At 48.1% G+C, this 22,440-nt stretch overlaps 1 protein-coding gene across 2 annotated transcripts in view; it reads left to right on the top strand.

The window, feature by feature from the left end:
- The window catches only part of GRHL1 (grainyhead like transcription factor 1), a 50,738-nt gene extending 29,005 nt beyond the window's left edge, over positions 1-21,733 (top strand). The window contains exons 9-16 of one of the 2 annotated variants that reach the window (XM_061433337.1): positions 3,212-3,370; positions 7,257-7,308; positions 8,615-8,754; positions 9,820-9,857; positions 12,787-12,878; positions 13,215-13,300; positions 17,757-17,821; positions 20,138-21,733. In XM_061433337.1, the coding sequence (XP_061289321.1) occupies positions 3,212-3,370; positions 7,257-7,308; positions 8,615-8,754; positions 9,820-9,857; positions 12,787-12,878; positions 13,215-13,300; positions 17,757-17,821; positions 20,138-20,252 (747 nt within the window). In that variant the 3' untranslated portion in view covers positions 20,253-21,733. Of the gene's footprint in view, positions 1-3,211; positions 3,371-7,256; positions 7,345-8,614; positions 8,755-9,819; positions 9,858-12,786; positions 12,879-13,214; positions 13,301-17,756; positions 17,822-20,137 lie in introns of both variants that reach the window. The other variant, XM_061433336.1, reaches the window with a different exon arrangement.
- Positions 21,734-22,440: the final 707 nt, after the last annotated feature.

Here is a 22,440-nt window from a genome sequence, read left to right as displayed (position 1 = left end):
GTACAGTCTGACAGACACTCTTCTCTGGTCTGTTTGTCTTCTAAACTAGGAATTCTTGAGGATTTGCATGACCTTCTTGAATAGTAAGGTTGAGCAGATGCTTTAATCATTATCTTTCCATTGATTAAATGAATATTATTATTTGATAGGACTGTATCTCTGTAAAAAAATTTTTTTAATATAAAAATGCCTGATGGGATGCATATAAACACATGTAAGCACATCTGAACTTCTTAAAGAAAGGAAATCATACATTGCAACTTGTTTTACTAACCTCAGAGTTTTGGATCCAAAGGAGCTCTTTTATGGCTCAAAGTGTGTAAGTTTGTAAACAGTAATTACTTGACAGCAGTGGTTTTGACTTGGCCAAATCACAAGAATGACCAGAGAGGACCTGAAACTGTCCTCAAGCCCAGAACCCACCCCAGGCCGGTAGGAGCAGGAGCAGCAGGGGCGGCCGCACGGTCTCCGGTACAGGCTGACGGCCCGGACTTCAGGCGAGTCAGGGTGATCAGCGCTCACACTTCCAGGCAGGCTGATATTCTGGCCACACTTTGAGAACCACTGTTGCACAAGATTCTGAATTTTATACAAGTAGTTAGTATGATTGCTTTAAGTGGCAGCCTTACATGGTGCTCTTTTAAGAGTATGATACGTAAAAGTTGATTGATCAACATACTACACAAAACTGTTGTTACTAGACTTGCAGAGTAGGAATGTAGGGTTCATCGTCTTTCAGTGTAAATACCAACCTGGCACTGCAGTTACAAGTCACCTGGGGTGGTCTCAACAACCCTGTGCTTGACCAGTGGACCCTGGCCCACGTCACAGCACAGTTAGTGACGGAGCTGGGACCGAAACTGGATGCTTTGATTTTCAGACCAAAGCCTTTCCTGTTGACCACATTACTGCTTGCTAGGACGCACGTACGGCCTCTTGCCCCCTTGTCAGCCTTTGGTTGAGGCTTAGACACGGCATGCATGTCCCCCTCAGGGCTGGTGTGTCCCCCTCAGGGCCAGTGAGTCCCCCTCAGTGCTGGCTGTCCCTGTGACTGTCCGGCGTGTTCCCGAGCCGCCCTTGTCTTTCTCCTGCGGGCCTTTAGCCCACTGACTCTGAACTTTGTGTTCCTGGACCAGACACTGCACATGCGGTTCACCTTTTACTGGTATGTCTGCGTGTCTGTCGAGACAAGGTGGCATTTTTTAATGCTGAGTTAGGGATGCTGTCCACTGTCTCTGATCCCATGTAGAAAACTGTCAGGTTTGGAAAGAGTTGGTGTTAGAAGAGCGTATGCAAGAAAGTTATCGCAAGTGGTCGTGAACGGCAGGGAGAGTGGTGTCTCTCTGAAGGCTCCGTGTTTATACTGACCCTGGGATTTGGCGCCTGCTTACTTCTGCTCTGAATAGAAACTTGATGCTGGGAAGCCAGGGGAGGTTAGGTTTTAGGTTGGATTACCGTGAAATCCTCTTGTAAAGGGAATATCACTTTGGAGCAAAGACTTCCTGGAATTGTGGAGGGTAAAGTGCAGTTTTCCCAGGCAGCTGTTTTTGAGTTAGGAATTGAGCCTTGCGGCCTAGAGTGATAAGAGAAAAGCTTAGATTTTCTACCAAGTTGTAAAATAAAAAATGTGACCGTTCGGTTACTGTATGTGCTCTGTTGTTTGCATGAACTGTTGTCTTTCTGTCTGCAATTCTGTTTGTCCTTCTTTCATCTATTCCATAGACTAACTTTTTAAGTTGGACTTACAGAATGTATATGAAATGTTTTTTAAAAAAAAACATATGAAAAGGTATAAAGTCAAAGCCTTGAGTTTGCGTAGATCTGAAATTCACATGTGCTACTTTTGCCTGTGTATCTAGACGTATGTATCTAAAAACTTAGAGCCATTTGCTCATATGCTGAAGATTAGGTAAACGGAAAGAAAAAAGATAGGCAAGGTAAGGCAGTACTAGATCAGAAACTGTGCCAAGTATTAAGAAAAGTGCCAACAGCTCTTGGAACTCTGCTTGATGTTCTGTGGCAGACCGGATGGGAAGGGGCTTGAGGGAGAGTGGACACATGCATACGTGTGGCTCAGTCCCTTCACTGTCCACCTGCAACTCACGACATTGTTAATCAGCTAGACCCAGCATAAAATAAAAGGTTTCTATTTTAAAAGGTGCCAAATGGAGAAAATGGACCTAGCCTACTGAGTATTTACTATCTAGTTTGGGGCTTCCCTGATAGCTCAGTTGGTCAAGAATCTGCCTCCAATGTGGGATACCCCCATTCGATTCCTAGGTTGGGAAGATCCCCTGGAGAAGGGAAAGGCTACCCACTCCAGTATTCTGGCCTGGAGAATTCCAGGGACTATATGGCCCATGGGGTTGCAAAGAGTCGGACACGACTGAGCGACTTTGGCTCACTCACTAATAGTGCACCACTGTGGTAGGTCTGTGTTTAGTTGTTAGGGCTGCTGGGTTGTCACCTCATGGACTGGCCAGAATCTAGAATAAGGGTCTGGGGCCTTCGAAATGTGCCAGGCTGTTTAACAAACTGTAGTTCCAGTAATACCCACCATGTGGTGCTTATGCATCAGAAATAAATTCTAAAATAAAAGCATTGACTGGGAACTCAAACACCAGTGGACCGGGTATGGGGAGGTTAGAATCCAGACTCACAGGTACAGGGGCCGGGGGCGGGCGGTGAGCCCTGAGCATGTTCATGCTTGTGTACAGGATTTACCTGAGTCTCTCTAAGTGACAGCCTTCAGTGCCACTTCAACCATGTGACTCACTGAGTTCATAAACTCCAGGATGGTGGAACATAGGTTTTACAGGTTATCCTAGGAGACGGTATAGACACAAATGCAGGCAGAATCCCCAAAGAGTTTGCAGCAGGCTCTCAAAAAGCTGCAAAGAGCACCTGTGCCCCTTGGAACTTTTAAAGATGACATCAAGAAAGACAACCAGCCTCATCCACCTTCCGATTATTAAATAAGTGTTCTGGGAGGAGAATTGACAGGGGACAGAGCTGTCATTCCTATGGCCCAAAGTGGTTTTAAATTAACCCCTTATTACCTCTTAAAAAAAAATCTTCTTTTAAATGAGAAGACAAGCTCTCATTTCAAACATAATCTGAATCATTTCCATGGTGTTAGTATTTTTACCAGCTGTGCAATGGGTTACTGTCGGTGCCTGTTGCTTACAGGATCTTTTTCTTCCGTTTGCAGGTTTTCATCTCTGTGAACTGCTTGAGCACAGACTTCTCTTCTCAGAAGGGTGTGAAGGGGTTGCCTCTGAACATCCAGATTGACACCTACAGCTATAACAACCGCAGCAACAAGCCTGTGCATCGGGCATACTGCCAGATAAAGGTCTTCTGTGACAAGGTAAGGCCATCGACTGGATATGGACACTTAGAATCCACCCTTCCTCATAGGAAAAGACCAGGGCCTTTCTTATACTTAAGTCCAGTAAGGATGTACTTTGAACTGTGGTGTTAGAGAAGTGGTGATGCTTTTGAACTGTGGTGTTGGAGAAGACTCTTGAGAGTCCCTGGATTGCAAGGAGATCCAATCAGTCTATCCTAAAGGAAATCAGTGCTGAATATTCATTGGAAGGGCTGATGCTGATGCTGAAACTCCAGTACTTTGGCCACCTGATGGGAAGAACTGACTCATTGGAAAAGACCCTGAAGCTGGGAAAGATTGAAGGCAGGAGGAGAAGGAGACAACAGAAGATGAGATGGTTGGATATCATCACCGACTCAATGGACATGAGTTTGAGCAAGCTCCGGGAGTTAGTGATGGATAGGGAAGCCTGGCGTGCTGCAATCCATGGGGTTGCAAAGAGTCAGACACTACTGAGCAACTAACAGAACTGAAGCAGATATTGCTGATCACATAATATAGCTGATCTTAAATTAGCAGTTCATGTTTTAGCCATGCAAAACCACATTACACAGGGGAGAAAACTACTATCCTTTTGACTGAAAAACCAGAAGGGTCGATAAGCACGTTCTTTCGGGCGTGCCTGATAGGGTGGGACGCAGGGACAGTGCGCCCAGTCCTGGGTGTGCCCTCAGCTCGCAGGGACCTGTGGGCAGTGGCCTGGAGTTGGAGCTCTTTCTGAGCTCTGTGTCCGCGGACTCCCAGTCTGTGCTGTCACTGGCACACCTCCCTCCAGGCTGTTCAGCAGGTTGTTCAGCAGCTCACTAAGGAAGGGGAAGATGAGCTTCAGATTCTTGCTGACAGCAGCAGGTCAGCAGGTGGGTGGGAAGCAAGAGCACGGGCCCTCATGATGTCAGTGTCATTCCTTTTGTCTGCTGTGACGCCTTGTTTTCTGGAGAAGAAATGGGCACTTTTGCCGGGTGCAGCGCTCAGCTGGATTAAATTCAGAAAGAAGCTGGCAGGCCCTGGTGCCCTGGGGATTGGAGACAGTGGTGTCCTCCAGAACGGGGCAGAACTGTCCACTGAACTAAGAGTGAAGATGACTCTGACTTTTCCCACTCAGAAATACCAGGTTGCATTTTTTTTTCTTGAAAATCTCCTCTTTTCATCCTGTTTGAACCTCTGTGTTATGAAGATTTTTTTAGAAAGTGCTAAGAACCCGGAAGTGAATTTGCCATCAGAGGCCTGGTGTCCTGACTTGTGCTTTGGGTGCACGGAGCACTGTGTCGGCTCCAGGGGGTGAGCCTGAGACCTTCTAGGTCCAGAGGGCAGGTCCAGTGATGTTGAGTACCTGCCATTTGCCTCGTCATGCTGTTATCAGTTGTATTAGTCTTCTGTTGTTGCTGTTGACAAATGACCACAAAATTAGTGGCTTGAAACGACACGTGTCTGTCTTCTTCCAGTTCTGTAGGTCAGGAAGTCTGACCCAAGTCTTACTGGGCAAAAGTCAAGGTGCCAGAAGCCTGATTCCATCTTCAGTCTCTCGTGGAGAACCCGTTCCCCTGCCTTTCCGCTGTCTAGGGCTGCCTGCAGTCCTTGGCTCGTGGCCCCGCCACCTTGCGAGCCATCCTGCCCCCTCCTCCTCTGGCTCCTCCGTGTGGACACTTGTGACTCTCCCGGTCTTGCAGTCAGCCCAGCCTCCTCCTCTTGCTGTGGAAGCGATGGAGGCCCAGGCTCTGGGCATCAGATGTGGGTGTCTCTTAGGGGGCTCATTCCTCCTCCGTTTCCCCCCGCCTGCCCCCCGCTTTCTCACATGCTGCATCTTAACCGGGGGTAAGTCACATCTGCTCTGGAGCAGAGGTCTCTGACCCTGACTCGGATTTTCTTCCTTCATGCCACATTCTTCTTAGAGCCAAAAGAAAAATGATCATTATGTCCATGTCCTTTTTCTAAAAATTCTAGGGAGAGGTTAAAGTTTTATCCATTTAATTAAAATTTTTTTTTCACATGTGCTCACATCTTTCCCTGTGCCTTGGCCACACTGCTACAGTCCCGCCTATGTAGTTTTCGTCTCTGGAAGATGAGTTTGGATCTATTTTATGTCTTCCAAGACTCTGCTTACCACGTTCAGTTTTTCCCACAGGCTCTTTGAGCACATGGACCGTGGCTTCAGTAGCCTAGCCATGGATTCCCGTGTCAGTTCTGGGTTGTTGCGGTGGTTTCATCCTCCTCCTCACTCGGGGTTTCCTGGCTCCTGGGATCTTACAGGACACCAAAGGCTGTGACCTTGACGTTGCTGGCTGTCGGGTGTGCCTGTCAGCCATGAGTCTTCCTGAGCCTTGTCCTGAGATCTGGCAAACCTCCTTGGAAACAGTTGCAAATTCCAGGTCTTCTGTTGGATCTTCCAGGTCTGCTAGGCGGGTCTGGGGGCTTCCCTGGTGGCCCAGTGGTAAAGAACCCTCCTGCTAATGCAGGAGACGCAGGTTCAACCTCTGGGTCGGGAAGATCCCCCTGGAGAAGGAAATGGCAACCCACTCCAGTATTCTTGCCTGGGAAATCCCACAGACAGGGGAGCCTGGCAGGCTACCGTCCGTGGGGTTGCAAAGACTTTGATATGGAGTTATTTTTAGACTCTCAGAGGGAACTGAGCAAGACACAGACCAACCCCAGATGGTAACAGCAAGGAGCCTGGTGACCTTCGCCTCTTCTTCTCCAGCAGGGACGTAGTGTTTGCATCAGCTAGCAGTGGTGGTGGGAAAGTTTGTGTGTGTTGATACATTAGTGATGTATCGATAAATGTAGAAGCTGGTTTTTCATTCCATATTTTAAAATGTTTTATTGTATAATCGTGCCGAATCAACTGGATGATTTTTATTGCCACTGTTTGCTATCAGGGAATGTATTTACTGAAGAATAAATAACCAGTTCTTTAACCAAAAAAAACGTGCTATTCACTCAGTTGTGTCTGACTCTGCAACCCCATAGATTGTTGCTTGCTTGGCTCCTCTGTCCGTGGGATTCTCCAGGCAAAAATCACTAGAGTGGATTGCCACTACCTTCTCCAGGGGATCTTCCCGACCCAGCAATCGAACCCAGATCTCCTGCATTGCAGGCAGATTCTTTACCGTGGAGCTACCAGGGAATGTGAATAATTTTGTAAACAAATCTGTACCATCTAGAAATAAATGCAAGTAGGTCAAGCAAAATAGCTAACGAATAATTTTGTTTCCATTTTGCTTGCTTGCTCAATTTCAGGTTGCGTTGGTTCCTGATGTACTTGTGGGTCCAGTCGTGCAGCCCTGCTGTTCTTTGTGTAGTTCTGTGTGTATATCCTCTTTGTAAGCCTGGGAGTAAAGTTTTTCTTTTAAGTGACTGCAGATTTCTAGCTAAATATTTGCTCTTATGAGTCATAGTTGGTTGGATCTATCACTTAGTCAATGCCAAGACTTTGGACAGAATCACAGTTTTCAGTAACCACATTGGCCGTACAGGACGGTATACTCAAAGTGGGACCAGCTTGTATTTTTTTCTCTCATTTTCTTGTTATTAGACGGCAAGCAAAGTCACTTGTGTCTTTGAAGCCAGTGTGCAGTACATTAGCTGATTTTCTTGGCTTCCATTTGACCTGGCCTCATCCATTGTTGAAGGGAATTCTGCGCTCTCAGTTTTTTAAACAAGGGTTTTCCTGTGATTTTTTTTCTAGTTTAAAAATAGTTTTAAGAAAGGGCTTTTTTAGAGGAAACTACCGTAATAAGCTCCAGAAGTATAATAAGCAGTGCAGTTCATCTCCAAAGAGGAGGTATTTTCCCACTGAAGGTCAGGATAAGAGCTAAGCATTTTAAGAGGGTCAGTAAACAGAGCCACGTCTTGTCTTCTCTCCACCCAGGGAGCCGAACGGAAGATCAGAGATGAAGAACGAAAACAAAGCAAAAGAAAAGGCAAGTGCACTGACCCCAGCTCCCAGTTGAACGCCTGTAAGTAGAAGTGTTTCTGCCAAGTGTTTTAGACCTTTTCGTTCCAACAGTAACTCAAGTTTGTAAACAGAAGCTAGCGTAGTGGGTATTTTCTTCTTACTGCTGTGAAGTGATAGCTTTGCTTCCTTTAACTAGGAAGCAAAGACCGACGAGGGCCTGAACTAAGTCATGCTCAGGAAGCTCCAGGAAGAAGTCCTGAGTTTTTCCAGAGTTCAGACGATTTGGCCCTCAGTTCTGGTTCAGGTTGCTGGCTCCCGTTCCTGACAAATAACACACGTTCCACCTGAATAGCTGATGATGAGATTGGAACTGGCCTAGATTTTTAAGAGTAATAGTAACACCCTTTGGAATTCAGGTTGTCTTAATTTGAAATAGCATGGTGTTCTTCTGTCAGATATTCTTAACATTTGCAGAATCTATAGGGCTTCTGTTTGGACGTTGTACTGGGAAAGCTTTTTTTTTTCTTTTTCCTTTTTAATATGGCCAGCATTCATATTCACAGAATCCCGTAGCTCTCAGCTAAAAAGAAGGAAAAGAGCCCGCACTCTGCACACCTGGAGCTGGGGCATATGCTCTGTGCAGCTGGAGCTCAGACGGCCGCACCTGCTCTCTGCATGGTTGCCGCCCAGCAGATGTGGCCTGAGCATTCCCATCCGGGCTCTGCTGCTGGTCTCACAGTGCTGCTCAGGAGATGTCCCTTCAGAGAGCCGCTCAGCAGCTCGGAAAGCTCATCACTAAGCACCTCAGGGCCGGGGGCTGGGGGACGGTGGAGTCTGTAATTCAGTAAATAAAGAATTAGACAGTCACGTTGTCTCTCCGCCTCCCTGGGGTTCGGTTCTGAAGATGAAGGTCTGGAGTTGAGGTGCCTGTTCTGAGGTCAAGAGTACACTGCTGTCAGAACAGATTACCTAATGAGGAGAGCCAGTGTGAAACTACCTGTAAATTATGTTTATACAATCGTTAAGTTTTAGCCTTTCAGGCAGAAACAGTCACATACTTTGTCTCTGTTCTGGATCTTTCTCTGTGTGTGTGTGTCTTTGTGTTTAAACGTGGCTTTTTCTCTCCCGCCTTTGGTAAGATGTGCGATTGATTTTAGTGCAAATACAAACACATTAAGTGTAATTTCTCGCACTTCAGGCAGCGTGACCTGTATCTGCTGTTCTGCTATAATTTAAGTCTCTTAAGGAAGATGCTCTGTAGCCTGCCTGCAGTCTGGGAATGGAAGCTGTTGACTGTGGTGTCCTCGTGTTATTTTGGTTTTTTTTTTCAGTTTCCGACGTCAAAGTGCCGCTTCTTCCCTCTCACAAGCGCATGGACATCACGGTTTTCAAGCCCTTCATTGATCTCGACACGCAGCCTGTCCTCTTCATCCCCGATGTGCACTTTGCCAGCCTTCAGCGGGGTGCTCACGTAGGTAACCCGGATCCCAGGGTGGCTGCTAGGAGGCGACAGGCCCCAGAAGGAGAGTCTTTGGCAAACAGAAGCCAGAGCTTGGTGAGGTCTGCTCAGGGTTAGGGATCAGCTCTTTGGAGTGTCTGGTTTGGGCGACGTGACGTTCTCATGGTTAGGTGTGTGTAAGCATCATTGCTGTGGATCCGCAGCCCCAGACCTGCCGACTTAATTCTGTATGGATGTTATCTGTTGGTGTCTTCGCTCTTTAAAAGACACTGGAATGATAACATGTGGAGTTGAGTCTGTGATCTTGTGAATTTCACTTCCATGGGTCTGGACAGGAGGGAAAAGCCAGAGGAACACCAGGAGTGGGAGCCTTAATAGGATGAAGGATGTCTGAGCACTCTCCTCGCAGTTTCAGTTAGGGGACCGTCACTGGCACATGGTTGGTTGTGTCTTGGCCACTAATCTGAAATTTATCAAAGCTGCAGGCACACTCTACTTGGAGCAGAAGCTCAGTGGAGGTTGGACTCGGGCGGAGTGGAGCATGCCCTCCACCTGAGTTCAGGTAGATGCCCCAGAGACGTATGCCAGGAGCTTTGTACACAGATTCCGACAGACAGATGTTTTTGCAGAGTTCTTCAGGAAGGGCACTGCCAGGGTATTCAGTTTCTCATGAGTCTCGGGTGAGCGGGGTTCAGTAATCTTGTGCTGTAAAGGGCCCAAGAATAAACATTTTAGGCTTTTTGGGGTTGAAGGCTATCTGTTGTGACTTGTGTCTGCTGTTGCGGGGCCAAAATCACCTTAAGCACTGCGCCAGGAATGGGCGTGGCCGTGCACCAGTAAATACTGTATTTACATAAATGGGCGTCAGGTCAGACTCGGTTCATGGGCTGCAGTTTGCCAGCTCCTGAACTGGAGGAGTTCAAGACATCTTTAAGAATCTGGTCATTGAATAAGGCTAACGGATTTTGTGTGAGATTTACATTCCAAATTACTTTCGTTTTAGGAATAATTTGTTTAAGGTCTGAAATACTTTAGCATATGCTTGAAAAACAATCTTTTTTTTTCCCTTGGTCTTAGGTCCTTCCCATTGCCTCAGAAGAATTGGAGGGTGAAGGGTAAGGTTTATGTTTTGTTTTACTAAACTTTTTATTTTGAAACATTCTCAAACCTCTAGAATAATTACAGTACAAAGAACTCACTTTTTCCTGAGCCACTGGCGAGTAAGTTGCTGGCAGTGACCCAGTGCCCCTGAGTCCTTGGTGGTGGTGGTTGTTAGTTGCTCAGTCGTGTCCGACTCTTTGCGACCCCATGGACTGCAGCACGCCAGGCCTCCCTGTCCATCACCAACTCCCGGAGCTTGCTCAAACTCATGTCCATTGAGTCAGTGATGCCATCCAACCATCTCATCCTCTGTCGTCCCCTTCTCCTCCTGCCTTCAATCTTTTCCCAGCATCAGGGTCTTTTCCAGTGAGTCAGTTCTTTGAATCCGGTGGCCAAAGTGTTGGAGCTTCAGCTTCAGCATCAGTCCTTTCAATGAACATTCAGGACTGATTTCCTTTAGGATAGACTGGTTTGATCTCCTTGCAGTCCAAGGGACTCTCAAGAGTCTTCTCCAACACCACAGTTCAAAAAGCATCAATTCTTTGGTGCTCAGCTTTCCTTATAGTCCAACTCTCATATCCATACATGACTGGAAAATCCATAACTTTGACTAGGCAGACCTTTGTAGGCAAAAATGATGTCTCTGCTTTTTAATACTCTGTCTAGGTTTGTATGTTTCCACAAATGAGGATGTTCCCCTGCATAACACAGTCAGAATGTTGACATCAAGGCCTTAGCATGGTACCAGCCAGTCCAGGCTTTGCTAATTGTTCCAAAAACATACTTTATGGCAGAAAAGGGTCCCTTTCAGTCTCACACAGGGTCTTTTGCTGTCCTGGCTCCTGAATCTCCTTCCACTGGGAACAGCCTCCGCCTCTCCTTGGCTTTCCTGAGCTAATGCTTCTGCAGGTCACACTCCCGCCGTTTTGTAGGCTATCCCTCTGTCTGGATCTGTCCATGGTTTCCTCTTGGGGTGGATGATGCATCTGGGCAGGACTGGCACAGACGAGGCCCTGCTCTCAGCGTGTCTTGTCGGGGACACGTGTTTTCAGGGCACCCCTGCTGGTGATGTTCGCTCTGGTCACTTGATTCAGGCAGGCTCTGCCAGGCTTCTCTGCTGTGTAGTGAAACTCTTTCTCCTCTTGTAGGTGTTTTGAGGGGAGGTGCTTTGTAAACATCTCACTCCTTGTCAAGCTGTTAATTTCTCATTTGCATTATATCTGCATGGGCTTGTGGTTTCCCATTGTATTTAATACGCTGTGATTTGTCATCGTCATTTACTCTGCTCACGTGGTCCCAGAGCCAGCGGGGTCCCTCTCACTTGCTCCTGGATCTCTCCGGCTCAACCCTTCTGCCCTCACTGCTCCAGCACTTCCTCACCTTCAGGCATGGCGTCTACCAGGCACTTGTTTTTCTGCCCTACTCCGGCCCCGAAATCAGCCTCTGCTCTAAGAAACCCAGATTCCTTGTGGAGATCGAGCTTCGGAAAGCCGGAGGAGGCCCCTGGGTGTGCTGGTTGCTGTGATGGTGTCAATGCCCCCTGCTCCCAGGGGTACCCTTCTCAGCCTCGCCGGCAGCCCTCCCGCCCAGCACTCCACCAGGCGAGGGTCTGGTCACCTTCTGTGAGCCATCCTGGCTCCCCACACCCACCCAAATGGGTCACGGGCCTCGCGGAAGGCAGACTTTCCGCAGCCTCTCTAACTCGTGTTCTCAGACCTGAGTCCTGCAAGTGCTTTCATTGGAGACCTGTTCTGTGCTGGAAGCTGAGACAGCATGTTAAGGTCCAGCTGCTATTCTTAAAGTGATGGTTCGGCTCAGAAGCTCGCACTTACTTCATTTTCAGTTTTTTGGGTTTGTTTTTTTTTTTTTTTCATTATTTTCTTGCTCACTCACTGAACCTCCCAACAGTGAGCTCACTGTGACTTGTGCCTTTGATAGCCAGTCCCACCGGTCTCTCACTTCTTTCTTCATGAAAGTCACTCATTGTGTCCGACTCTTTGTGACCCCATGGACTGTAGTTCATGCAATTCTCCAAACCAGAATACTGGAGTGGGTAGCCTTTCCCTTCCCCAGGGGATCTTCCCAACCCAGGGATTGAACCCAGGTCTCCCGCACTGAGGGTGGATTCTTTACCAGCTGAGCCACCAGGGAAGCCCAAGAATACTGGAGTGGGTAGCCTATCCCTGCTCCAGGGGATCTTCCCAACCCAGGAATTGAACCAAGGTCTCCTGCATTGCAGGCGGATTCTTTACCAACTGAGCTATCAGGGAAGCCCTTCTTTCTTCATATGCAACTGGAAATATTTCCCCTCCCTTTGTATTTCCGCTGACACTGCTGTATTTTTTCCGATCCTCTGGGGTTTGGTGCTGTGGTTGTCTCCAGAGTCTTCCCATTTGTCTTCTGCTCATGGATCCTGGTGTCCGCTCCAGTCTCTGCCACACCCTGATCACTGCAACATAAAAGTCTTAAGCCTCCCGAGAGCTGAGTGATTGAGGTTTTCTGGATTCAATTCATCTTCCTCGGGACTCTCTGTCTCAGCCAGTGTGGCTGAGCGTTTTCCCGCTCACACACCCTCCCTCTTTTGACGTGCTCTCTCCTCTGTTAACCACCTTCACACGCATCTCACATCCCACCTCCTTCATAAGTTTTTTTTTCCTGAAGAGAAACCCCCTTCCCGAGAGGGCAGCTGGAGCCATGTGAGAGCAGCAGGGTGTCCTGCAGGCTTCTGAGCGTGTGGCCCCCTCTGCCATTCAGTCACACGAGCCCGGCTCAGTCAGCTTCTTCCCTTGAGCCCCAGATTTTCATCCACAAAATAGGCCTGGCCCATTTTAAAACGAAGGGCGTTTTAAATGTAAAATCCAGTGGTAACACCTGGAAACTCCTTTTGTTTCTGCAAGTGATTGAAAGTGAAGTCACTAATTGCCCACCTTGGATCACCTGCAGGTCCAGCTTGAAGAGGGGGCCGTACAGCACGGAAGACGACTTTGTGATCCCGCCTCCTGCTAAGCTGACCCGGGTAGAGGAACCAAAGAGAGGTGCGTTGGTTTACGTTTCATAGTGGGAGTTTTCAGTGGGAAGTGAGCTCTGAATCCAGCCAAAGCATGAATTCCTCAAACAGACCTCATCAGTGTTGACTTCCCTTGAGTGTTTCTCCATCAGAGCAGCTCCTCCTGGCTTGAGCTGGGACTTCCAGCAGAGTTAAAAAGAAGCTGAAAGCTGTGTTCCTTGAGACAGAGTTTATATTGTTTCATGTTTGCTGTCCTTAATGTGGACCTCTCTTTTTATTTTTCCCAATACCCACAATCCGTTTTCTTGTTTTGCTCCTATCAATGAATTACACTTTTCCCTCCTTCTTCCCCACTGGGGATCAGTGCTGCTCTACGTGCGGAAGGAGTCAGAAGAAGTCTTCGATGCCCTGATGCTCAAGACTCCATCCTTGAAAGGCCTGATGGAAGCTGTAAGTAGTAGGAACTTCGTAATCCTCTTACTTGCACAGAATTCGATCAGAACAAATTTTACCAGCCCGTCCGGGTTCCTTGGTGGTGCTGAAGCCTTTCCTGAGTCCCAGCACCTTGTCTGTGGCTGAGGCACGTGCCACGTTTCACCCTGACCCACCCCCGCCTCCCCCCGCCCCAGAACTTAGTCTTCGGCAGTTGCAGGGCTGTGCCTACCTCACACCACTGTGCCCAGCGCACCCATTGGTAGGTAGTAATCACCCACCAGCGTCTAGTCCACTGAACTGAGTGGATTTGTAACGACCCTTGGAATGGTTTAACTTTCCTGTGCTTGGTTAAAAAGAGATTGCCACTTAACAGACTATTTAGAAGCCAACAAAAAATTATTTCTATCAAAATCTTAAAAACTTGACACATGAAACAGTGGCTCCTTCATCGGCCTTTGGAACTCCTTTTTTTTTTTGGAACTCCTGATCTTGGGGAATGACTGAATTCGTGTCAAGATCTTACCTGAAGCCAAATTGTGAAAAGGCAGAATTGTGACCAGAGGTGACCACAGCCAGGTGATTTAAAGTGAAGTCACTAGCTGCACACTTCTGATCACCTGCATGTCTAGCTTGAGAAGGGGCCCGTACAACTTCAATGGCTCGGAGATCCTTTTGCCGCAGCATCTCAGCAAATGGCCCAAGAGCACACTGACCCCAGCCTGCCCTTGGGGACATCATAGAGACACGAGAAGGGTGCCAGGCTGATCCCTGTTTTGGCTTTGCCCCAGAGTGAAATTCGAGGGATCAGCACTGTGTCTTGATATGTATCCACCGCGGGCCCCTATAAATCATTGTAATCTTTGAGCTCAAAGTGAGTCCATAACTCGGCTGGAAGCAGGTTTCCCCTGACTACTGCTGAATGTAGAATTCATTTGACAAACGTTTGTGAAGGGCCTACTTTGTGCCAGGCACTGTTCTTGGCACTGGAGATACAGGAGTACGTGACCCAGTGCTGAATGGAGTTTACGTTCTGGTTAGGAAGATGGCTACAGTGAAATCGGCAGAGGCCACCGTGTAATTTGCCAGGTAGCACTGATGGATGCGGGGAGAAATATCAGTCACCTCAGATATGCAGATGACACCACCCTCGTGGCGGAAAGCGAAGAAGAACTAAAGAGACTCTTGATGAAAGTGAAAGACGAGAGTGAAAAAGTTGGCTTAAAGCTCAACATTCAGAAAACTAAGATCATGGCATCTGGTCCCATCATTTCATGGCAAATAGATAGGGAAACAGTGGAAACAGTGAGAGACTTTATTTTTTGAGGCTCCAAAATCACTGTGGTGACAGCAGCCGTGAAATTAAAAGATGCTTGCTCCTTGGAAGAAAAGTTATGACTAATCTAGACAGCATATTGAAAAGCAGAGACATTACTTTGCCAACAAAGCTCCATCTAGTCAAGGCTATGGTTTTTCCAGTGATCATGTATGGGTGTGAGAGTTGGACTATAAAGAAAGGTGAATGTCAAAGAATTGATGCTTTTGAACTGTGATGTTGGAGAAGACTCTTGAGAGTCCCTTGGACTGCAAGGAGATCCAACCAGTCCATCCTGCAGGAAATCAGTCCTGAATATTCTTTGGAAGGGCTGGTGCAGAAGCTGAAATTCCAATACTTTGGCTACCTTATGCAAAGAACGGACTCATTTGAAAAGACCCTGAAGCTGGGAAAGATTGAAGGCAGGAGGAGAAGGGGACGACAGAGGATGAGATGATTGGATGGCATCACCAACTCGACGGGCATGAGTTTGAGTAAGTTTCGGGAGTTGGTGATGGATAGGGAAGCCTGGTGTGCCACAATCCATGGGAATCACAAAGAGTCAGACACGACTGAGCGACTGAACTGAATTGAACTGTTGGATGCTACGGGGAGAACTAAGGCAGTGCAGGGGATGGCAGCCAGGGGGTGCTGTCGCTCAGTCTCTGGGAACGGGGTGTCACCGCGGCTCCTCCCCTGCACCTCAGCCAGCGGCGCCCAGTGCCACCTGTCGCCCTCTGCTCTGGGTCATTCAGCTTCCTGTGACTTCTCCCTGTTCCTCCGGCTTCCTTGTCTCCTGACAGCCCTTCCTCACTTCTTGATGATGGAGAGAGAGGAGAGTGTGGAAAAGACTGGGACTCGCTATGCCAAATATAATTCATTCACAGCGCTTAAAGAGTTCATCCCAGCCTCCCATCTCCTGGGCTGGGGGTTTCATAAACACAGTGAGCATCCAGTGGTACAGAAAAGAGGTGAACGTGTATGCTGGCAGCTGGGATGTGGTTCGATGTGTACGGTATATCTTTGTTAGATTGAAAGTGATCTGCAGGCCGGTCTTCTGTGGCCCCGATTTCAGGGCCGCGCAGAGCCGTGCTCTTCAGATCGAGGGTGGGCAGGGCAGTGACCCCTGGGTGGGAGCGGTCTGGATAGTTCCTCAGGTAACAGTGTCTGACCTAGATTGAATCAGCCCCTGGTCCTTGGAGTAGCTGTCCCCTCCCTGTGCAGACCGCTCCGTGCCTGAGAGGAAACCTCCAGAGCTCACTGCACCGTGTGGACCCCACGCCCCTGGTCGGGGGCGGGGGGGGGGGCCGGGAGTGGGGCCCGCGGCCACGCCTCAGCCAGAGACCACTGCCCTCCGGACAGGCTCCGCCCCCGGCGAGGATGTGCCTTCTGAGCTGGGGAATCAGTTCCTTCCTTCCGGTGAGTCTGTATCTGAAATGAACTCCTGCTTTGTGCTGGACATGCCTTAATCCCACGACAGTCGTGGGGTATGTGAGGTGAGGGTCTCTCTTTCCTGTTGAGAGGAGGCCGAGGGTTAGAACAGTCACCTGCCAGTGGAAACTGAGTCAGAACTGACGCCGTTTAGGCGTGTCTCACTCCAGAGTGAGGCCTTTGTGCGTTGAGTAAAGTGCCTAGACAGGATGCTTGTCAACACTCATGGAGCCTGCAGCTCGGAGACGGGCCCATGTGGACGTCAGCATGCTTGGAGCTCACAGCTCAGAGAGGGACCCATGTGGACATCAGCACACTTGGAGTGTACAGCTCAGAGAGGGACCCACGTGGATGTCAACATGCATGGAGCCTGCAGCTCGGAGAGGGGCCCACGTGGACGTCAACATGCATGGAGCACACAGCTCAGAGAGGGGCCCACATGGATGTCAACACGCATGGGGCTCCCAGCTCAGAGAGGGGCCCACATGGACATCAGCACTTGGAGCACACAGCTCAGAGAGGGGCCAACGTGAATGTCAACATGCATGGAGCTTCCAGTTCAGAGAGGGGCCCATGTGGACGTCAGCACGCTTGAAGCACACAGCTCAGAGAGGAACACACATGGATATCAACATGCGTGGAGCTCCCAGCTCAGAGAGGGGCCCACGTGGACATCAGCACTTGGAGCACACAGCTCAGAGAGGGGCCAACGTGAATGTCAACATGCATGGAGCTTCCAGTTCAGAGAGGGGCCCATGTGGACGTCAGCACGCTTGAAGCACACAGCTCAGAGAGGAACACACATGGATATCAACATGCGTGGAGCTCCCAGCTCAGAGAGGGGCCCACGTGGACGTCAACACGCATGGAGCCTGCAGTTTGGAGAGGGGCCCACATGGATGTCAACATGCATGGAGCCTGCAGTTCGGAGAGGGGCCCACATGGATGTCAACACGCATGGAGCTCCCAGCTCAGAGAGGGGCCCACGTGGATGTCAACACGCATGGAGCTCCCAGCTCAGAGAGGGGCCCACGTGGATGTCAACACACATGGAGCTCCCAGCTCAGAGAGGGGCCCACGTGGATGTCAACACGCATGGAGCTCCCAGCTCAGAGAGGGGCCCACATGGATGTCAACACGCATGGGGCTCCCAGCTCAGAGAGGGGCCCACGTGGACATCAGCACTTGGAGCACACAGCTCAGAGAGGGGCCAACGTGAATGTCAACATGCATGGAGCTTCCAGTTCAGAGAGGGGCCCATGTGGACGTCAGCACGCTTGAAGCACACAGCTCAGAGAGGAACACACATGGATGTCAACATGCGTGGAGCTCCCAGCTCAGAGAGGTGGATGGAGGACTTTAGTTTTCTTGCTGCAGCAGCGTTTGCTCCTCAGACAGGACAAGTGCAGCACTTGGATTTTGGGTGGAGAGAGCAGCTCTGTACTTTCTCTGTAAACCTAACACTGCTCTGTAAGGTATTAATTTCAAAACACCATGGCCATATAATAGAGTTGTGACACCTGTGACTTTGGGAAGCAACAGACCCCTGATTCCAGCTCTCTCCAAAGGCGGGTAGCCCCCGCTCCCCAGGACAGATAGGCCCTCGTCTTTGTGTGTGCAGATGTGAGAAACAGAAAGCTAAGTGTCTATACCACTGTATGAATGTATTTGTTTTGTCAAGTCATGAACACACAACTTTGTAATATTATTTTTGTTTTGTTCTTTTAGATCTCTGACAAATATGATGTTCCCCAAGAAAAGATTGGGAAAATCTTCAAGAAGTGTAAAAAAGGGTGAGTGCTGACTGGCAGCCTTAGAGCCTCTGAGTGATGTCAGTGTCATAGAGCAGCCCCTCTGAGTGATGTCAGTGTCATAGAACAACCCCTCTGAGTGATGTCAGTGTTATAGCACAGCCCCTCTGAGTGATGTCAGTGTCATAGAACAACCCCTCTGAGTGATGTCAGTGTCATAGAGCAGCCCCTCTGAGTGATGTCAGTGTCATAGAGCAGCCCCTCTGAGTGATGTCAGTGTCATAGAGCAGCCCCTCTCAGTGATGTCAGTGTTATAGCACAGCCCCTCTGAGTGATGTCAGTGTCATAGAGCAGCCCCTCTGAGTGATGTCAGTGTCATAGCACAGCCCCTCTGAGTGATGTCAGTGTCATAGCACAGCCCCTCTGAGTGATGTCAGTGTTTTAGAACAACCTCTCTGAGTGATGTCAGTGTCATAGCACAGCCCCTCTGAGTGATGTCAGTGTCATAGCACAGCCCCTGTCAGTGATGTCAGTGTCATAGCACAGCCCCTCTGAGTGATGTCAGTGTTATAACACAGCCCCTCTGAGTGATGTCAGTGTCATAGAACAGCCCCTCTCAGTGATGTCAGTGTTATAGCACAACCCCTCTGAGTGATGTCAGTGTCATAGAACAACCTCTCTGAGTGGTGTCAGTGTTATAGCACAGCCCCTCTGAGTGATGTCAGTGTCATAGAACAACCCCTCTGAGTGATGTCAGTGTTATAGCACAGCCCCTCTGAGTGATGTCAGTGTTATAGCACAGCCCCTCTGAGTGATGTCACTGTCATAGAGCAGGCCCTCTGAGTGATGTCAGTGTTTTAGAACAACCTCTCTGAGTGATGTCAGTGTCATAGAACAACCCCTCTGAGTGATGTCAGTGTTATAGCGCAGCCCCTCTGAGTGATGTCAGTGTCATAGAACAACCCCTCTGAGTGATGTCAGTGTTATAGCACAGCCCCTCTGAGTGATGTCACTGTCATAGAGCAGGCCATCTGAGTGATGTCAGTGTTTTAGAACAACCTCTCTGAGTGATGTCAGTGTCATAGAACAAACCCTCTGAGTGATGTCAGTGTTATAGAACAACCCCTCTGAGTGGTGTCAGTGTCATAGAACAACCCTTCTGAGTGATGTCAGTGTTATAGCACAGCCCCTCTCAGTGATGTCAGTTTCATAGAACAGCCTCTCTGAGTAATGTCAGTGTCATAGAAAATTACTTTCATCCACCTGAATTTGTGCCCAGTCAAGAACCAGTTATAGAAATATCAGTCAAAAATACAGTTTTTCATACTAGATTATCCACATAAAGTTGATTTATTTTTCTAGGGCATCTTTGTGGATTTTTTCTGAGTAGAACCTTTGCTTCTCCCATGCTTGGCAGCAGTGCAGTGGCTCCAAATTCCAGAGCGCATGATAAAATTTTCCAAGGCTGACAACAGTCGCTGCCCCATTTATTGAGCCCCCATCATGAGTCGGGTGCTGGACCAGGCACACGTGTGTTACTTAATTCTCATGTTACCATTACTCTAAGACAGGGGTTACTACTCAGTTTCTGGATGAGGCAGCCGAGCCCCAGAGAGCCTAGGAAGCTTTTCCAGGATCAAGGTCAGCTTAGTGCCAAGGCCAAGCTTCAGGTTCTGTTTTGACCAACATCAAAGCCTTTGCTCCATCTCCCTCCACCCTCCTGCCCTGAGTCATGTTTTCAGTCATGGAATGTTGCTTCTTTGTTCAGAAGTTAATATTTTTAGAACTGTACTTAAGTGTCAGTACTGTTTGGCATGGGTAAGCAGGGTACAGAGTAAGCATTTTTCGGCTTAATTCTAAAGCACGTGGAATGTCCCTGATGGGCCTAGTGGGAAGGGTTGGCCTTGATAGTAGATTGGCTAAACTTTGAGGGTAACTCACTGGGGAAAATAGTCGTCAGGGAGCTGTGGCTTCCATCGCGTAGGTTGACTTGACTGATGTACCTTCTGTAGCTGGACCATGTGCTGCTTCTGTAGACGTACTTTGTTCACTGTAATAAGTACTGTTTATTGAATGATTACTGCACACTGAAATAATAACTCAGCTACTGTGTTTTCTTTATCGTACACCCTGCATGTGAAGTGCTTTACCCAAGCTCCTCATTTCATCCCTACAACAACCGTGTAAGATTGACCCTACTATTATACCCATTTCACAGATGAGGAAAGTGAGGCATAGGGAGTGTAACTAGTTCGCCTCACGTGGCACAGCTAGCAACTGGCAGCGCTAGCTGTGGAGTTTGGGTGTGACTGCAGAATGGGTAGGAGTGAGCAGGCCTGTCTCGTCTCCCTTTTCCAGGATCCTGGTGAACATGGATGACAATATCGTGAAGCATTACTCCAACGAAGACACCTTCCAGCTGCAGATGGAAGAGTCCGGGGGATCGTTCAAGCTCACCCTCACTGAGATCTGAGGACGCCCCGCCCACGACTCCCAGCAAGCTCAGCGAAGCTGTCACCTGGGCCTTTGGGGTTGGCAGGCCACAGGTTTGCCAGTCGGCCACCTTCCAAATGTGGGTGGATGTCAGTGGAAGTTGGAGGTGGCACTGCTTTTGGCTTGGAGATAGCATTGAATGTATTGCATTGACGTTTTTCAGATGACCCCAGAAAGCATATTTGAATTTTCTGCTATAAATACTTAGGATTAAAAGTGGAAACTTTGTTCCAAGATTTGCTAGGTTACCTGGGAACCTTTAGGATATCTGCTACATTATTTATGGAACTGTCTCTTCAGCACGGTGCAGGTCAGACTCGGTGTGACTCTGACCGCCTCAGGTCATGGGCACGGTGCCCCCACCAGACAGGGGTGCCCTCTCTCCTCGGCCTCTCATTCCCCAGTACGTGTTTACTCCAACAGGGCAGGTTACCGAAATCTTCCTTTGCGACTGTCTTGAACATATCAACTGCCTCTATTATGAAGAACGCGAACGGTGACAGTGCGCCTCCGTCAGGCTAAAGCTGCGTGTGTGTAAGTGCAATACGTCTTGAAGGCCTGTGTCTGTAAATGTGTACATACCTGTCTTATATAAATAGATAATATATATGTGTGGTGTCTGTACATACAGTGAAGAGACGCGATGAGGTCTACCCTAAGGACTTTCTTGAGAGGATAAGTTATTTCAGACCACGTACACCCAGCAGGTAGCATGCTGTGCTTAGTGAATCCCACTCACAAGCTTTCTCTGGGTTTTCCCAAACACAGCCACCATTCTGTAGCATAGCAAAACCTCAGATGACAGAGATGCTGCACGCTCTTGAGAAGGTTGTTATTTGGAAATCTGCACTGTTTAACAAATGAAGTAAAGGAAAAAGCACTACCGCAGCTCACGTCTGCTGTGTCTGCTAGCATCAGTCAGGCGTCCCCGACCGCGGGCATAAACACGGTGATCATGGCACATACTGTCGTCACCGTGAACCAGGAGATGCAACTCGGGACGGAGTACTTCCAGATCTCTGAGCTACAGGAAGTGACTTCTGTTTTATCACGTTTCAGAACCTCCAGGCTTTGATTGTCTTGTATGCTAACAGTTCTAAAAAGCATTCATGAGTTTATGAGACTGTATTACTATGGGGAACATTTTTATACGTGTTTAAATATATAAAAATACTAAAGAGTGTAATTTTGTAATGGAAATAAAAATCGCAGGTATCTTTAGGTTCAGGGAAGTAGAATAGGCTATTTGTATACATAGGATTGATAGTTACATTCTTCCATTAAAATATTCTAATGAAGTATGTGAACTTAATTGCTGGCTTTCTAAGATAAGATGTTATGGGACACGGGTCATATAACAATATTTTGTATTTTGTTTTATGAAATTGATTTTGTCTTAATTGTATAATTGAAGATGTATTTTAAACCAAAGGGATTAAATTTTATATGTCTATTTCGTAATACGTCCTTTCCTGTTATTCATCTTGGCTTTTCCTTTCATTAGTCAGTAAAAGCAGAATCTCAGATCTTAAAAAGTAGAGCTAAAAAGAATCACTTTCATGTTTTCTCCTTGTTTCCCAGCATGTAACTTGGGAAAACTCTCTTCTTTCCTCTTAGTCTCACCTTAGAGGGTCTAAAATGATCTGAGTAATTGTTAACCGAGGGGGCCCCAACTGAGTTTTTAACTACTACCAAAATTTAACCACCAAAGCTTAAGGTAAATGCTTTCAGACCTGAAATCTCAGAGTTCTTAGTTTAAAGCTTAACAGAAAATGTTTGGTTTAAAAATCTACCAGGGACTTCCCTGGTGGTCCGGTGGTTGGGACTCTGCGCTCTCACTGCAGAGGGCCCAGGTTCCATTCCTGATCAGGGAAGTAAGAACCTGTAAGCTGTGTAGCTTGGCCAAAAAAAAGGAACAAAAATCTACCAGTAATGTTTCAGATCATCAGAATTTCTAAATCAAACGGCTGTTGTTAAGTACCCGCCGGTAATCCAGGGCCAAAATGTGATAGACACTGAAGTATATTTCTAGTGAACACATGATCGCAGAAATGAAGTAACTCCCAGGGAGGTTTCCTGCAATGGCTGTGGACCTCTCGCTCTAATCCTGGGGCCGCAGGTCAGAACACCTGAGGGGGAGACCCCGCGCATGGTCCCCTGAGGCCCCA

The sequence above is a fragment of the Bos javanicus genome, chromosome 11 (genome assembly GCF_032452875.1).
Source record: "Bos javanicus breed banteng chromosome 11, ARS-OSU_banteng_1.0, whole genome shotgun sequence".
Lineage (NCBI taxonomy): Eukaryota > Metazoa > Chordata > Mammalia > Artiodactyla > Bovidae > Bos > Bos javanicus.
The sequence above is the reverse complement of the archived record's forward strand: the minus strand, read 5'-3'. Positions and strand labels throughout refer to the sequence as shown.